This window comes from Peromyscus leucopus, chromosome 23, assembly GCF_004664715.2.
Source record: "Peromyscus leucopus breed LL Stock chromosome 23, UCI_PerLeu_2.1, whole genome shotgun sequence".
Taxonomy (NCBI): domain Eukaryota; kingdom Metazoa; phylum Chordata; class Mammalia; order Rodentia; family Cricetidae; genus Peromyscus; species Peromyscus leucopus.
The window spans coordinates 26630401-26648945 of record NC_051082.1 but is presented as its reverse complement, the minus strand read 5'-3'; the positions used below and the strand labels follow the sequence as shown (position 1 = coordinate 26648945).

The following is an 18545-nucleotide window of genomic DNA, read 5'->3' as shown; positions in this document are numbered from 1 at the left end:
AACACTGTGTAATCATTTTGAGACAAAAGGATTCTACTGCAGTTAATTTCCTTATCTAAACAGTCAAAATTAAATAAATGATAAAGGCTTAGGATATGGGAGTACTCTCAAGAGTACTTTTCCTAGTGAGCAATGTTTTTAGTTCTTCTAACTGTAAAACATTATTTTAGTCTCCAGGTCTGTAAAAATTATTTTTGGACATCACAGTGATTCTAGTGGCCCCTAACTAGGAGTTAGATAAAAAGAAACAAACAGAAAAACAGAGGATCTGAAAGCCACCACACTAGCTTGCACTGTAAAGAACAGGAAGAATTAGAATGTGCTTTGTCTATTTAAAAAAAAAAAAATGGGGCCGGAGAGACGCTCGGTGGTTAAGAGCATGACTGCTCTTCCAGAGTGCCGGGGTTCAATTCCCAGCACCCACATGGCAGCACATGACTGTCTGTAACTCCAGTTCCAGGGACCTGACACCCTCACACAATGCACATGAAATCAATTTAAATAAATCATTTAAAAAAAGAATGTGATTTGTCTACCTGGACCACTGCCTCCTCTCTCCACACCTACACGTTTTTCAGCTTTAAGGGCTGGAAAGACGACTCAGCGGTTAAAAGCACTGGCTGCTCTTCCAGAGGTCCTGAGTTCGATTCCCAGCACCCACATGGTGGCTCACAACCACCTATATAGTGGGATCTGAGGCCCTCTTCCACTATAAAGGTGCACAGGCAGATACAGCACTCATATACATAAAATAAATAAATAAAATCTTTTAAAAAAAGGAACAAGGGAAGGGCGTGGTGGCAGACATCATTTAACCCAGCACTATGGAGTCAGAGGCAGGCTTATATCCCTGTGTTCCACGACAGCCTGGCCTATCTAGTAAGTTCCAAGCCAGCCAGGGCTACATTGTAAGACCTTGTCTCAAAAAAAAAAAAAAAAAAAAAAAAAAATCAAACCAACAAACCACCACCACCAAAGAGTAGGAAAGAATCCTGGGTGAATGTTGGTGCATACCTGTAATGCTAGAATTTAGGAGACAGAGACAAGAGGATCTCTCCAAATTTGAGGCCAACCTAGACTACATATTCAGACTTTGAATCAAAAGGGGGAAAAAAAAAAGGAAAATTAAAGGAAATCCAATTTCTTTACATCTTGGTTAGGAATAGTCTTAATTATTTAGGGAGTTTTAGTGGCTTTTTGAATCCTGATGAATACAATCCCGTCTGTCTAAAGACCTCCTTATGCTATGGTTGTAAAGACTGCTCTGTTCCTGTGCTGTAACGATGACCGAGTCTCACTGAGAAGCAAGGCCGGCCCCATACATACTGATGCTCTCTCTCCTGCCTTCCTCCTCTTTGACCACCGTCTCCTTCTTGGGATGGTCCTGAGCCATCTGACTGGAGTTCTCTTTGTCACTTGATGGAGAATCACAGGCCCCATCAGATTTCTTCTCAGCAGCCTCTTCATCAACTTTCTCCAAAGGATGAATCTTCACAATCTTTACCTTGAGCATTTTCTCCTTTCCAACCTATACAAGTGGTAGAGAAAATTAAGAGATACTTAATAAATAAATAGAACTAGAGACCTAAAGAAAGAGAAAACATGACCCAGTATACATGCCTAATGTGGTGATTTGAAGTAAGAATGGCCCCCAATAGGCTCACATATTTGACCGCTTAAGTCACCAGAGAGTGGCACTTTTTGAAAGGATTAGAAGGTAGGGCCTTGTTAGAAGAAGTATGTCACTGGGGGTGGGCTTTGAGGTTTCTAAGTCCAAGCTAAGAATCTCAGCACTCAGGAGGCTGAGACAGGCAGATCTCTGTGAGTTTGAGGCCACTACAGAGTGAGTTCCAGGACAGACACCAAAACTACACAGAGAAACTCTGTCTCAAAAAAACGAAAGGAAAAAAAAAATCCAAAGTCCCAGTTATGCCTGTCTGTCTGTCTCTGCCTGTGGATCAGGAAGTAACTCTCAGCTACTGTCCCAAGCCATGTGTTCCTCCATGCTCCCTACCATGACAATGACCTAAGCCTCTGAAACTGTAAACAAGCCCTTAATTCAATGTTTTTCTTTACAAGAGTTACTCTAGGTTGGGTGGTAGTGTGCACACCTTTGATCCCAGCACTCAGGAGCAGAGGCAGGCGGATCTCTGTGAGTTGGAGGCCAGCCTGGTCTACAAAGCAAGTTCCAGGACAGCCAGAGCTACCCAGTGAAACCCTGCCTCGAAAAACAAAACGAAACAAAACAAGTTACTTTAATCATGGTGTCTCTTCACAGCAACAGAACAGTGACTAAGACACCTAGCAAACAAAAATTCATGAAAACTCTGAAGTATCCAGGCACTGTAAACTTTGTTTCTCAGATTTCTAGGCCTAAATAAAGTATCTTAACAAATAAAATGAGCCTGACATAGTATCATGTCTTGGAAGGGTGGGGAAGGATTGCTTTGAGTTCAAAACCAGTCTGTAATACATAGTAAACTCCAGGCCAGCCTGGACTTCAAAGACACAGTTTCAAAAATTGACTAAACCAGTGGTTCTCAACCTTCCTAATGCCGTGACACTTCATCTGTGATGACCCCCAACCATAAAATTATTTCATTGCTACTTCATAACTGTAATTTTGCCGCTGTTATGAATCGTAAATATCTGCTATCCAGGATATTTGGTTTTGACCTATAGGTTGAGAACCACCAAACTAAACAAACAAATGATCTGGTACAAAAATATTAAGCCAATCTATAACCCCCAGGAGGCTAAGGCAGGAAATCAGGACCTCTCCAGCATCCCCTACACAGTGAGTTCAAGGTCAGCCTGGGCTACACAGCAGAGCCTTGTTTCAACAACAAAAAATGTAAAAATAGAATAAAACAAATGGCTGGCAAGATGGCTTAGCAGTTAGAGCACTTGCTCTTGCAGAGGACAGGGGTTTGGTTCCTAGCACCCATATGGTACTTACAACTATCTGTAACCCCAGTTCTAGGGGATCCAACAGGCATGTGTTTGGTACACATACATTCATGCAGGCAAAACATTCATCAAGTAAAATCAATCTTAAAGAAATAATACTTTATTGCATAATTCATGTACTAATGTACTAAGAGTAATTGCAGTGCTAGCTTAATATATACCAAGCATAGTTCAAGAACCTGTGTGCTTTTTGGTTTATTTTCTGAGAGGGGATCTCACTGTAGTGCAACCTGGAACTCACCATGCAGAGCAAACTCACCTAACCCCTGTGGTAATCCTCCTGTCCTTTTCTCTCAAGTCCTAGGATTACAAGGTGTATCACCATATCCAGACAAGAACCTACTTTCATTTTTCAAACAGAAACTGTATAAATCAATGTCCAGTCGTTACAGAACCCATCTGCTAAAGGACTATCTTTTCTCCACTTACTTGCCCTTCAGTGCCTATTACAAGTCAGTTGTCTGGTCTCTTTTGAGTGTCAGTCTACTGCGCTGTCTAACTGTCTCAGCACAGAAACTGACTGAGCTGGGTATGGTGCACGTGACTGGCCCCAGAACTCTAGAGGAAGCTGCAGGAGGACTGACAGAGGAAGGCAAGCCTAGTCCTGCGGACTTACGGAGCAGCCTGGGCTAGTCAAACCCGTCTCAAACAGACACAAAAACAGAGACTACAGAGAGCTCAGGGACTACAGCGTGCAGGGGACCTAGGGATGGTTCAAAGCACACACGTCCAAATGTTCACACAACCGCCTTTGACTCCAATTCAAGGGGGACCAGACACCTCTGGTATCCACGGACATCTGCATTCACATACTCCTACCTACATAGGTCATTAAAAAGAAATCCTAAACACACACACACACACACACACACACACACACACACACACACACACACCCTGCATTCACATACTCATACCCACATGGGTAATTAAAAAGAAATAAAAGAACTGCTAAACTCCAGAGTACTGGGATTAAAGGCGTGAACCACCACTGCCCAACTCATTTCTACTTTCTGGACCCACTGCCTTCCTTTGTTTCCTTGAGGTTTGTTTAGAAATGACAATCTCCCTACTGCTCATAGCAACTAGGACTTCTGGTGAAGTGTTCTTTGTGCTAGATCAGACTGTTGTCCGACTTCAAAAGTCCCTTTACTAAATTCAATTACACCATTCAAGTCCACCATCTGTTTTTTGTCAAGATGTGACTGATACCAGGAATTTGATTAGAACTCAATAGCCAGCCAGGTTTATATAGCATGTACTTAAAGGGAGAGACATAAGGATCTCCTTTGAGTTGGAAGTCAGTCTGGTCTACACAGTGCGTTTCAAAACTGGTAAGGCTATATAGAAAGACCCTGTCTCAAAAACAACAACTACAAAGAGACCAAGGCAGAGAACTGCTTAAACATTAAGGCCCTGGGCCGGGCGGCGGTGGTGGTGCACGCCTTTAATCCCAGCACTCGGGAGGCAGAGGCAGGCGGATCTCTGTGAGTTCGAGGCCAGCCTGGTCTCCAAAGCGAGTTCCAGGAAAGGCGCAAAGCTACACAGAGAAACCCTGTCTCAAAAAAAAAAACATTAAGGCCCACCTAGCATATAGTGAGACTATCTCAAGATCAAACCAGCCGGTAAACAAAATCACTGATAACCTCAGACATTACAAATAAAAATATAAAATACACAGAATGAGTGTAAATTCATTAAATACATTAATGAAATAAAGTGCAAACAGAGTGAGGTATCAGACAAACATATATGAACTGAATGTTGATCTCATCATTTATTGGCTACTATAGCATACTCACTCTGCCACTGAGCAGACAGCCTGCCACTTAAAAAAACCAACAATCACATTCTTGGTTTGCAAAGACGGGTAGTTATTTAAGCCAACATCTAAGTAATAGCATGCAAAGATAAGGGATTGCTTTATTTTGTTTCTGGAAACATTTTCTTCTCCTACTTAGAAAAGCATTTCCTGGAGCCACTTCTACTCACCGAAGTTCTTTCTCACTTTTACTTAATAAACTTATGTTCATGCTGGCAAGATGGTTCAATGATAAAGGCATGTGCCAACAAACCTGACCTGAGTTGTGCAAATCAAAACCCAACTCCCATAGGCTGTTCTCTGACCTCCACATATGTACTGTTGTACAGGAGTGTCCATACATATATAAACATCAATATATAAATAAACAAACACAATGAGAACTTGTGTTAAATAAATCTGTCACACTACTTAAAAGAGAGAAGGGAAAGAAGCAGGTGCAGCAAGAAAGTATATGGCATGTTCATCTATGATTCCAATACTGGGGAGGCTGAGGCAGGAAGAGGCCCGCAACTCAGAGGACAGCCTGAGCTGCACATAAGTTCTGAGCCAGCATGGGATGTAGAGCAACATCCTAAGTCAAAGCAACAAAAAAATGAATAAGATAAAACTCTCAAAAAGTATTTCATCATCGGGTGGTTGCACCACACACCTCTTATCCTGGTACTCCAGAGGCAAAGGCAGGTGATCTCTGAGTTCAAGGCCAGCCTGGTCTACAGAGTCAATTCCACGACAGCCAGGGCTACAGAGATACTCTCTCAACAAACAAACAAACGTAAACAAGAATGCAGGCACTCAGCCGAGCGGTGGTGGCGCACGCCTTTAATCCCAGCACTCGGGAGGCAGAGCCAGGCGGATCTCTGTGAGTTCGAGGTCAGCCTGGGCTACCAAGTGAGTTCCAGGAAAGGCGCAAAGCTACACAGAGAAACCCTGTCTTGAAAAAACAAAACAAAACAAACAAACAAACAAAAAGAATGCAGGCACTTACCTCAAAGTCACACTCCTCTCCCACGGCATATTTGGTCATAATCTCCAGCCAGGCAGAGTCCACTAACTTCTCTAGGGAGGCTGTGTTATGGTGAACCATTTCCAGAACGAGCTTCTCGTACCAGGTAGGGAACTCTTCCTTCAAACTATATGTATATATATATATATATAAATGTCAAGGTTAGCAAGAAAACACAAAAAACTTCACCCAGAGATTCATTCAAACTCTTTTTAAAAAGACTTAGCATTTTAGAGCAATTTTAAGGTAACAGCCAAACAAATACTTCTTAAGAAAAATTTTATTACTTGAGGATTTCAGACAATGTGTTTCACTCCCTGCCCCCAAAACAAACATTTCTGCAGCAAATACATGCAGAGCACTGGGAAAGAAACAAGGGTTAAAGAGCACACAGCAGGCTGGAGAGAGGGCTCACAACAGGGAAGAGCATTTGATGTTCTTAGAGGACCCAACTTCAGGTTCCAGCACACAAATAACAACTCACAACCATCCCTAGTATTAGGGCTCTAACGTCTCTCTGACCTCTTTATGTTCCAAGCAAGCATGTGGTGCACGTACATGCAGGCAGGCAAAATACTCCAATGCACAAAATACAATAAACAAATCTAAAAAAAGTGAAAACCAAAACAAAACCCTGTGCAGCTGGCACTGAACTCAGAGATCTGTCTGCCCTGCCTCCTGGAGGGTTGGAATTAAAGGTGTGCACCATCACATTCGCCACAGGAAAGGTTACAAGTCAGTTCCTGACTTTAATCAAACAAGTTACCACTTTCACTCATTTATCTAGCAAAAAGTAATTATAACTGTCACACCAAGGATGGCAGTGAACACCACAAAGTGGTCCTCAGACACTGATGACAGCCTGCGTCAGTCCTTTTGAAAAGCAACTGGAGGGATGAAGAGATGGCTCCGTGGTTAAGAACACTGGCTGCTCTTGCAGGACCCAGGGTCAATTCCCAGCACCCACATTACAGCTCATAAATACCTCAAACTCCATTTCAAGAGAATTCTAGCTTCTGAGGGCACTGCACTCACATAGTGTACAGACGTACATGCAAGCAAAACATTTATACACAGAAAATAAGGTTAATCTCGAAAAAAGAAAAAAAGCAACTGGGTAACACTTATCAAAACTGCTATATATACAAAGATACTCACAGTTGGATTCCTTTAACAGAAAATACAAAGCAAACTAAATGGATAACTAGACATGCAATTTCAACCATATCATTTTATACTTATTTGAAGCACTGGGGAGGAGTGGATCAAGTATGGGAACAATCATAGAAATGCCAGGGTTAAGTGTGCCTAGTGAGGTACTAGAGATTGAATGCAGAGGCATGTCAGCAAGCCTTCCAAAGAGCTGCACTTCCAGCCTTGTGTTAGGTTTGGATTATCTTGCTTCACTCTATACCATCCATAGCTACCTATACTCTACAAAGTCAATCTCTTTCCATTAATTCTCTCAAATCAATCAAGTTTTAAAAGTTCACTGTCTGTGGTTATTTCAGGAGAGAGAGGCTGAATAGTAAGTGTTCAGATTCTTTTACTCTAGATTACATATCTTTTTTTAAAATAAAACTGGACACTATTTTTTCTTAACAATGCTAGAGATCAAACCAGGAACCCTGAGCATGCTGGGCAAGTGTTATACCATTGAGTAACATTCACCAGAATACTGCCATAATCAGAAAATAAAGGTTTCTACCTTAACTAAATCCCCTCGCCTTTTTTAAAATTTATTTTTAGGTTTTCTTTTACGTTATGTTTTACCTACACACACACACACACACACACACATACACACACACACACACACACACACACATATACTACACGCATGCCAGATGCCCAAGGAGGTCGGAAGAGGGCATCAGATCCCTGGAACTGGAGTTATGGATGGCTGTGAACTACCATGTGGGTGCTGGGAAATGAACCCAAGTGCTCTGCAAGAGCAACAAGTACTCTTAACACACAGCCATCTCGTCAGTCCCTTTGCTCTTTTTCAATAATCTGCCATCGCTTCTTACATTCTTTTCTTAGTTACCAAATCACATAAAACATTTCCCAAGGGTATTTTGCAGAACTTCTGGCCAATACAGTTTTAGTCTGATTTTTGTTGCCTTGATATTACTTCTAGATCTTATCAGCCCTTTACTTAGAATTGTATTTCCAAAGTACTTACAAGGTTAAAAAAAACACCCAAAGGCCTAGTAAAATACCCAGTAAGTGCACACTTTTAAATACCAGCAAAATGCTACCAAGCAAGAGCACCCAGACGCCAGTACTGTACACAACCACAATGTACTCCATTCATGCCCCAAACCTCTACATGCAAACACTGCCTTAAGGGTGGATTATCCCCACCCAAAGGGCAAGGCATCTGCTACTCACAGTTCAGCAACTTCCTGTTCCTCCTCCCAGGCCTCCTTGTGTGTTAGCTGACTGCTTCCAGTGCTCTTACAGGTCCAAATGCGCTCGCTGTATCTTTCCAAGCGGGCTTCATACTCTCTGTCAGCAGTAGCTCAGGAAAATAGTCAAGCAACAAAAAACCAACACATCTACACAGAGAAGCCCTGTCTCCAAAAACCAAAAAAAAAAAAAAAAAGAAAAACCCAACACACACTCAGAAAACACCTATCTATAGGGAAAAAAAAAAAAAATCCAAGTATCCTTTCTATAATGTAGAGCAAGATAAAATAAGAATGGAATCTGTTTAAGTCATAAATCCAAAGTATGATCACAGTTGAAGCATGATAACAGCTGGCCACATTTTACAACAAAATAATAATAATGGGCCATTTAGTTGGTTCAGTGACTGAAGACATCGCTACCAAGCCTGATGAACTGAGTTTGACCCCCAGAATCAATATGGTAGAAGAAAAGAATTGACCCCAAACAAGCTGTCCTCTCACCTCCACATGTGAACCATGCACAATAAATAAATTCCTATAAAAAGAAATTTTAATATTTTGATACAAATGAAATTTCATGAACTCACCAAGGTTTCATTTCACAATTTTTACAGTAGTAAAAATTCAAAAGAAAGTTGTAAAAAGCTAGTCATGGTGGCACATGGCAAAAGGCAAATTAAAATACAAGTCATGGGGCTGGAGAGATGGCTCAGCTGTTCAGAGCACTGGCTGCTCTTCCAGGGGGCTCATGTTCAATTCCCAGCACCCACATGGCAGCTCACAACTGTAACTCCAGTTCCAGGGGCTTCGACACCCTCATACAGACATACATGCAGGTACAACACTGATGCACGTAAAATAAAAATAAACAAACCATTTAAAAATAAAACACAAGTCATGAGGAATAAAGACTTTTTTAGACAAGGGTCTTTTACTTGTAACTAGCTGGCTGAGAGTGAGTTCCAGCAGGGATGGTGGGAAAGTTGACATAGTGTACGTACGTATGGCACTATTCTATTCTCTTCTCCCATCTCACTCAGGAAGTGAGTGAAGCCATAAACCCAAAGCAAGTCTGCATGCCTCTCCTTTCCAAGTGCTAAAGGCATGCACCACCACACCCAGCAGGAATAAGGATTTAAGGTTAAATGAAACTGTAACACAACTCAGATGGTCACAAAGTTTATTCCACAGGGGCTGGTGAGACTGCTCTTCCAGAGGACTCTGGTTCAATTCCCAGCACCCACATGACAGCTAACAATTGTCTCTGATTCCAGGTCCAGGGAACTCGATATCCATGGCAAAACACCAATGCACATAAAATAAAAATGAAAAAATAAATAGTTTATCCCACAGGGGCTGGAAAGATGGCTCATCAGTTAAGAACACTTACCGCTCTGGCAGAGGGCTCAGATTAGGTTCCCAGCACCCACACAGTGGCTCACAACCATCCATCACACCAGTTCCAAGGGATTCAGTACCTCCTTCCTTCCTTAGACACCTGGCACGAATGTGGGACATACACACATGCAAGTGAAACAGTTCTAAAACAAGATAAAGAAACCTAAAACGACTTTAAAAACTCAGTCTACAGTAAGATAAGATGACCACATGCCCAGGCAGTTTGGGGTAAATGCCATCAACCCTTCTATCTACCTTGGAAACACTTGTTCCTTCCTAAGATTTAAAAAGCAGATTCCAGGCTGGGACTGTCACTCAGTGGTAGGGCATCGGCCTCGGCATGCGTCAGACTGTCCAATTCCAGTATCACAAGACAAAATAATTAAGCCAACTGCATACACTCCTAAACATGACTTTGATACACAATTGATTCCAGTCTTTATGTTGGCTCTGCTAACACTAACTTCACCAAACCATTAACTAGTTGTTCAGTCTTCCTGAGTGAGATGGGAGAAGAGGACAGAAGAGTACGACCTTCCCACCATCCCAACTGGAACTCACTATCAGCCAGCCATACTCAAATTCCAATAGCACGTAACTAGTTTACTTCTGTGCACCAATAGTAACAGACGCTATACGAGAAAACAAACTGAGCTGCAACTAGAGTCAGCTGCCCACCCCAGTATGTCCCAAGCAACATGCTTTATCTGGGCTCAAACTAGTTAAGCCAGCAGTGGCACTCGCACAGCTGTAATCCCAACACCTGGAGGAAGGGGCAGGAAGATCGGGAGTTCCAGGTCATCCTCAGTCACACAACTTGGGCCACATGAAACCTTGTCTCAAAAAACAAAATTAAAACGGGAGGGGAGGGCATCTGTTAAAAGACTACTAAGACAGGAGCCTCTAAATTCTATTTTAGATTTTAGGTTACCAAAAGAAGTCACTCACTCCCAAGTAACCACTCACAGAAAATGGCAACTGAGGTTTTTGTTCCAGCAACTGCTGTACATGTAATTGAGACGAAATGTCAAAGCAATTCTCCAAAGGTTAAGCAATCTATAACTGATAAGGTATTTTCAAATCCTAGACTATGTCATTCTGCATTTACTCTTCATGACTTGAAGAACTCTTCTTACTTACCACAGTATGCTGCTTTATTCTCTTTAGCCTAGTAACATCTACTTCTTTCAAAAGTCCCTGACTGTGGTGGTTTAAATGAGAATGGCTCATGTATCTGAATGCTTGGTCTTAGGAAATGGCACTATTTGGGGAGGACTAGGAGGTGTGACCTTGCTGGAGTAGGTATGGTCTTGTTGGAGAAAGTGTGTCACTGGGGTTGGGCTTGGGGTTTCAAACTAGTCCCAGCGTCTTGTTCTATCTGCTGCCTGTGGGTCAGGATGTAGAACTCTCAGTTTCTCTGCCTGTGTGTCATTATGTTCCCACCACCCTCCCACCATGACAACAATGGTCTAAACCTCTGAAGCTGTAAGCAAGGCCCAATTAAATGCTTTCTGTTGTAAAAGTTACTGTAGTCATGGTGTCTCTTCATAGTAATAGAACACTGACCAAGACACCGACAGTCTTTAAAAGTGGCCCAACAACATATGGAAGTTTAAATAACATAACTAAAGAGGCTAGACAGATGGCTCTGTGGATAAGAGCACCTGTTGCTCTTGCAGAGAACCTAGGTTCAGTTCCCAGAATCCAAATTCACAACTATCTGTAGAGTTCCAGGAAACCTGATATTCTCTTCTGACCACCAGACACTAGATATGCAGGTGGTGCACATACACACATGCAGGTAAAACACCCATGCATAAATTAACAAACAAACAAGAAACCCAAGTAACTAAAGATGGGCATGGTGGTACATACTTGCAATCCCAGCATTCTAGAGGCTGGAGTCTGTCATAAACACACACAAGTATAGTCCTAAGAATACTAATAAAGCCAACTCTCAGATTTGCTTTTTAATTCTATCTTTTCTCTCTTTGGATCATACTGCCAATCAATTAACAACTCTAATCTGATATAATCTATTATATTAAATTAACTGGGCATTGTCATACACTTGTAATCTCAATACATGGAAGGTGGAGGCAGGAAGACTGCCCCAAGTTCAAAGCCAGCCTGTGCCACACACAAAGTTTGAAACCAGCATGAGCTACAATGCAACAGAAAGATAAACCCCATCAAAACTACAACTTTGGGAGATGAAGAGATGGCTCTGATCAGAGGGCCTGGGGGTTTATTCCTAGCACCCACATCCTAACTCCAGTTTCCAGGAATCTGTCCCCTCTTCTGGCCTCTGAAGGTACTAGGCACACGCAGGCAAAACACCCATACATATAAAATAATTTTATTTTAATTTTTAAAGATTTAGGGCTGGAGAGGTGGCTCGGAGGTTAGGAGCACTGACTGCTCTTCCAGAGGTCCTGAGTTCAATTCCCAGCAACCACATGGTGGCTCACAACCATCTGTAATGAGATCTGGTGCCCTCTTCTGGCCTGCAGTCATATATGCTGTATACATAATAAATGAATAAATCTTTAAAAAAAATTTTTTTAAAGATTTATTCGGAGCCTGGTATGGTAGCACATGCTTTTAATCCCAGCACCGGGGAGGCAGAGGCAAGCTGATCTCTGTGAGTTCCAGGACAGCCTGGGCTACAAAGTGAACTTCAGGACAGCCACGGCTGTTACACAGAGAAACCCTGTCTTGAAAAACCAAAACCAAACCAAAACAACAACAACAAAAAAGATTTATTTAAAACTATAACCTGGGGGCTGGAGAGATGGCTCAGAGATTAAGAGCACTGGCTGTTCTTCCAGAGGTCCTGAGTTCAATTCCCAGCAACCACATGGTGGATCACAATCATTTGTAATGAGATCTAGTGCCCTCTTCTGATCATATATGCTGTATACATAATAAATAAATAAATCTTTAAAAAAAAAACCCAACAACTATAACCTAATTCTATTTACAGTTACCAAGTCTTCAAACATGCTCTGATCAGTCTAACAGTCAGATACACTGTGCAAGTAACAACAGTCCCTCATTAAGGCATCTAAGAGTTCTTGTAGCACACCACAAAACTCCTAAGATGGTTGTTTCTAAAACTGAGCAAATACGACAACTGATGCACACAACAAAAAGTATGAGTCTACAGTAGGTTGTTGGTAGCTCCAGCTCCTGCTTAAAATCCAGCTTTACTTAATAGACCATCCTATGGCCAAATAATACCAAAAACTGTTAGCTGGGTCGAGTGACACACACCTACAGTACCACCAGTCAGGAGGCTAAGGCTGGAGGGACTGCCTAAAGTTCCAGGCCAGCCAGAGCTAAATAAGACAGACACAAACAAAGTAAAAACAAAGTAAAAGCCAGCCTGGATTTCTTTAAGTCAGACTATAACTCAAAAAACAAAACAGGGCTAGAGGGTTGGACATGTGGAACACACCTTTAGTCCCAGCACTCAGGAGGCAGAAGCAGGTGGATCTCTGTGAGTTTGAGGGCAGCCTGGTCTAGAGTGAGTTCCAGGACAGCCAGGGCTGCATAGTAAGACCCTGTCTCAAAACAAACAAACAAGGCTGGAGAAATGACTCAACGATTAAGAGCACTGATTGCTGCTCTTCCAGAGGATCCGGGTTCAATTCCCAGTACCCACATGGCAGCTTGCAACTGTCTGTAACTACAGTCCCAGGGAACCCTACTTTCTTTGGACCTCCGTGAGTACCAGGAACACACCTAGTGTGATTCATTTATGCAGGTAAACACTCAGACACAAAATAAATCTAAAAGCAACAACAACAAAAAATATATACCAAACCTGATTCTAATAAACTAATTAGATTCTAGCAAGAGTATCTTGCCTATGGTACTGGCCTATCAAAGAATAGCCCAGATTCAAAGGGACAATACAATTGACACAATCCACGATAATGATAATATGCAATTATTAAATGCATGAATGATCTGCAAATACGTTTTCTTTTTTAAAGATTAAAACCAATTTGTGTGTGGGGGTGTCTGTGAAGGTGTGAATGAATGCATGCTATGTATGTGTAGTACCTACAGAAGCCAGAAGAGGGCACTGTATTCCTTCGGAGCTGAGTTTACACAGGGTTGTGAGCCTGCAATCTGGGGTCCTCTGGTAGAGCCTCAAGTGCTCTTAACACCGAGCCATCTCTTCAACCCTTTTGTTTTTGAGACAGGGTCTTCTTGTACCTAGGCTAGCCTAAAATCCCTTTTCCTCCTGCCTCAGTTTCAGAATGCTGGGATTACAGCCATGAGCCACCAGTCAGCTTACACAGTAAATTCAAGGAAGAGTACCAAGTACTGTCAAGAACACAAGGGGTTAATTCTTTAACCTCAGAACAGAAAAACTTGCTGTAGCTATACATGCAATCAAAAGAAAGAGAAAATTAATCTTGTTAAAAATATAACCATAAATATAAACTGAGGAGTAGTAATACTTCAAATACAGCTGTTGCTCAACCGTACATCTGCTCTCCTCGATGGAACCACTAATAGCCTCATAAAGAAACATGCCAACCAGCCAGCCACACAGTCCAGAGCTCTCTAAACCACCCTCAAAGTGCTCCCACTTCTGGAAATTTCCAGGACAGCAATTTGCTCTAAATATAATCGGTTTAAAGAATTCCTCTGTTAAAAAGTTCTAAACACTGGTATAGGAAACTCAACTAAAAAAAAAGAATGCTTATTAAATACATACCATTGAAATGATTCAGGTTTCACTTTTCATTAAGAAAATGTCTGTAGGACTAGGGAAATAGTACTATGGTGGTGCCTGCCTAGCATGCTCCACAATGTACACCATGGTACACACAGTATTACACACCTACTTCCCCATACAATAAATAAATAAATAAAGCCTTGGTTAGTAGCTCTTAATTAGCTGGCTATGGCCATTTTTCAAATGGCTCAGTATACCCGTTAGACTTGGAATTTCTCTCTCTTTTAAAGTATTTATTATACTGCACTAGAATCAGACTGAAAAACAAAACCACCTCTGATATTAGTGTAATCATCAATAGTTCAAAAACAATAGCTGGGTGTGGTACCCTACAATTTTAATACTATCATTCAGGAGGCGGAGGCAGGCAAATAAATGAATGAATGACATATAGAGACTATGTCCCAGAAGTAAACTTTTACTCTAACAATGTCATGGAAATTGTTTTAAATAGCAAGTACCTTTGAAATAATGTACTTAGTAGAGCTAAATACACTTAATATCATCTAATCATAGCTTATATATATCACAAACTGACAGAGTAGACTAATATTCCAATAAATGTGGGTGGCACTGCTAAAGAGATGGCTCAGCAGTGAGGAGCACTTGTCCTTGCAAAGGATCTAGGTTTAGCTCTCAGCTAATAATACATAGTGACAACCATCTATAGTCACACGTGGTACATATACATACATGTAGGCAAAACACACATGCACATAAAATACACAAGTCTTAAAAAAAAAATTTAATTCAATTAAACTCAAAGGAGGAGGTGGGGCCTGGTGGCACAAGACTGTGATCCTAGCACCCAGAAATCCCTCATCTGGGAGGCTGAAGCAGGATTAGAGCTCAAGGGCAACATGAGCTGTGTCCCAGACACTGCAGCTCAGTAGTACAGCATGCACTTAGCACACACAAGGCCCTGGGTTCCATCCCGAGTACCACAATTCCTTGTTCTTCCCTTGTTCTTTACCGTGACATGGATGAAAGAGCACTGGCCTGTAACCCCAACTCTCATCATCTACACTCAGAGTGTATGACCTTTAGCATACCCACTTCAACTCTCCTGGTCCATCGGCAGGCAGGCAGGAGATCTAGACCACCTCTAAGACCCATTTCAGCTCAGACACGCTAAGGGTATACATGATCAAAATGACCCCACGGAGGCCAGGCATGTAGTGCACGCCTTTAGTCCCAACACTTAGAAGAGGAGAGGTAGGAGCAGCTTGAGTTTCAGGCCAGTTTGGTCTACAAAATGAGTTCCAGGCTTGACAGGCTACACAGTGAAACCCTGTCAAAAAAGAACAACAACAAAACCATACATGGGCTAGAGTCAACAGTGAGGTTAAGTGCAGAGGACCCGGGTTCAATTCCCAGTATCTACACGGTGCTCACAATCATCTGTAAGTCCAGTTCCAGGGCATCCAATGCTCTCATCTGGCCCCCAGAGGAACCAGGAACATGAGTGATACAGATACAGACACAAGCAAAACACTCAGACAGATAAAACTAACAGGGAGGGAAAAAAGACTCTGGTCCAAGACTCTCTGTGTAGGTGAACTGGGATTCAGAACGGACACTAACAAAAACGAAGCTGTCCTGGATGGTGCCCAGTTCAAGGCCTGCCTAAGCGACACGGTGAGTTCAGAGCCAGCCTCAGCATGTTAACGATGCCCTGACTCAAAATAAAGACAGAGGGCTATGGATGTAGTTTACTAGCAGAGCAAGGCCCTAGGTTCAATCCCCCAAGTACTGAGGAGGGGAAGGGAGTGAAATTACCCCAAGTATTCAAAACACTACATTAAAGCCAAGATCAAGCTGAGCAGGTAGACACCTGCAATTCCAACACCTGGGAGGTTGAGGCAGGGGAACTGGGCATTCAAAGCCAGCTTCCAATACATAAATTAGAAGTCATCCTGAGATACAAGAAAATTAAAACAAACACCAATGAAGCAAAGGGCAAGAGTACATTGAAGTAGTTCACCAGAATCCTTTCTGATCTACAGGCACAGCAGAAATTACAACAAAATCTAGTCTGTTAAAGGAAAGGGGATGATAAAAGTAGTTTGATACCGAAATCTATCTTTTTAAAAAACAAGCCAATTAACAGGCAGTGATGGCAAAGGCCTTTAAACCCAGCACTCAGGAGGTAGAGGCAGGTGGATTTCTGTGAGTTCGAGGCCAGCCTGGTCTACAGAACAAGTTCCAAGACAGCCAGGGCCACAGAGAGAAACGCTGTCTCAAAAAACAGTAAGCCTTAAAAGATTCATTTGACATTTCCCCAACCCTGCAAAAAAGTGATACAACTTTTAACTAAGAGGCTATGCTTGGTCAAGAAATCTTAAAGCAATGATCAGGAATGCAGACTTCCTATTTTAAAACACCAGTTTCACATTCCTAAAACAAAACGTTCAGGATGTCTCGGTATTTTTACCTACTTTTAACTCTACTGAATGGTGGCCCAGGCTTGCATGTAAGGTTGATCAAGCCGAGGCAGGGTTACTGCAGGCTGTGCAAGTGGTTTAAAGACAGCATGAACAACATGGTAAGATTTTGTCTCAAAAAATAAATAAGTAAAGAAATAATAAAATTAAAAAAAAAAAAAAAAAAAAAAAAAGAAAAGGAAAGAAAGAAACCAGTTGGGGAGGGGGAAAAAAGAAGGATCAGGAATTCAAGTCCAGTCTCGACTGCATACTGAGTTTGAGGCCAGTCTGAGTTACACAAAGCACCCTCTCAAAAAAGAAAGAAAAATGAAACTTGTACATTTCAAACCTCCCTGTTCTCTGGGAAAGAAAATGCCACCAGTACCATCAAGGTACCTTCCTGCTCCCTCTCCCACCTTCAGTGGGTGAGAAGTTAATGCCAGGTTTTGCGATTTACGGTTCTGTCAGTTCATCCCTGGCCTGCAGTCCACTCGGGAGGAGAAAAGCAAAACCCACAACCCACCCACATCAGTGTCCCTGCACAGCCCAGACAAGACGCAGTGGAAGCTGGCACACGCCGGATCACGCGGCCACGCCGGTCCAATTTCAAAAACTTCACTTGACGCTTTCACGTACAGCAAAGGGAGAGAAATAAAATGCGCATAGGAAACCCGGCTCCCCTCCCGAGTCACTTAGGGCCCGGAGCCAAGTTGGGGAGGAGGGAATTGGTGCCGCGATCGTCACCCAAGCCCCGGGGACAAAGTGAGGGAGGAAGGATGGAGGCGCGCGGCTCCGGGAAGGACGGCTGGGGACGGCCGGAGGGATCCCGCCGCGCCGCGGAGATCCCGGCCCGGGGAGGCCGGGCCCGGGCAGCGCGGCCCGCCGAGGGCCCGGTGCGGTGACAGCTGCCCCGCGAGCGGCGCGCGGCCCATTCGCATCTCGCCATCTCCATCCCTCGCCCTGCGCAGCCGCGGCCGGACGTCCACATCGCGCACAGGAAAAAAAGAAGGGGGAGAAAAAAAAAAAGGATACTCCCGGGTGCGGAAGGCCTCCTGAGTGTGCGGGATGGTGAAGAGCGGCTCCTCGCCCGGCAGCGGCTTCACCAGCGGGAAGGGCTTGCGGCCCAGCAGCGGCGCCATCGCGGCGGCGGCGGCGGCGGCGGGGACGGAGCGCCGGAGGCTCGGCCGCTCCGCCTCGCAGAGCTAGGCCCCGGCGGCTCGGAGCGAACGAGCGGAGCGAGCGGGCGGGCGGGCGAAGCGCCTGGCTCCCGGGGCGATGGGGGAGGGGAGGGGTGAGAGGGCGGCGCGAACTCCGGCTTCCCTCAGAGCTGGCGGGACCGCGCCACGGCCATGGGAGCAAGGGGGACGCCGCGAGGGGAAGAAACCGAGGGGTTCTCCTCGCTCCTTCCGGCGGCTTTTCACCTCACGCCGATCTCCGCCGCGGCGGCCGCCGGTCACGACTCCTCTCCAGCGGGGCACGGGAGGAAATTATTGAAAAATGGCGGGAGATTCCCTTCCTCCCCCCCGCTGCCGGGCCAGCGCACACACTAACTTGCTCCTCCGTGGCGCCCTGGGACGGAGGCTCCGATAGGCGGAGGGCTGGCCGGCGCTCACAGTTCATTGGCTGCGAGCGGCTGCCGCTCCGCGCTCGAGTCCCGCCCCCTGGGGCCCCGCCGTGTAGTTGGGTTGCCGCGCACCAGAGGGCAGTCTGAAGAGGTGAAAGGTCACGTTATGTAAGCGCCGGGGACTGGCGGGCG

General features: G+C 43.9%; 1 protein-coding gene across 1 annotated transcript in view; it reads right to left on the bottom strand.

Moving 5' to 3' along the window:
• Positions 1 to 18331, bottom strand: part of Baz1b (bromodomain adjacent to zinc finger domain 1B) — a 59160-nt gene extending 40829 nt beyond the window's left edge. The window contains exons 1-4 of the mRNA XM_028860677.2: positions 17822 to 18331; positions 8193 to 8309; positions 5781 to 5925; positions 1327 to 1528 (exon numbers count right to left, since the gene is read on the bottom strand). Coding sequence (XP_028716510.1) covers positions 1327 to 1528; positions 5781 to 5925; positions 8193 to 8309; positions 17822 to 17928 — 571 coding nt within the window. The 5' untranslated portion in view covers positions 17929 to 18331. The remainder of the gene's footprint in view (positions 1 to 1326; positions 1529 to 5780; positions 5926 to 8192; positions 8310 to 17821) is intronic.
• Between the last annotated feature and the right edge of the window lie 214 nt (positions 18332 to 18545).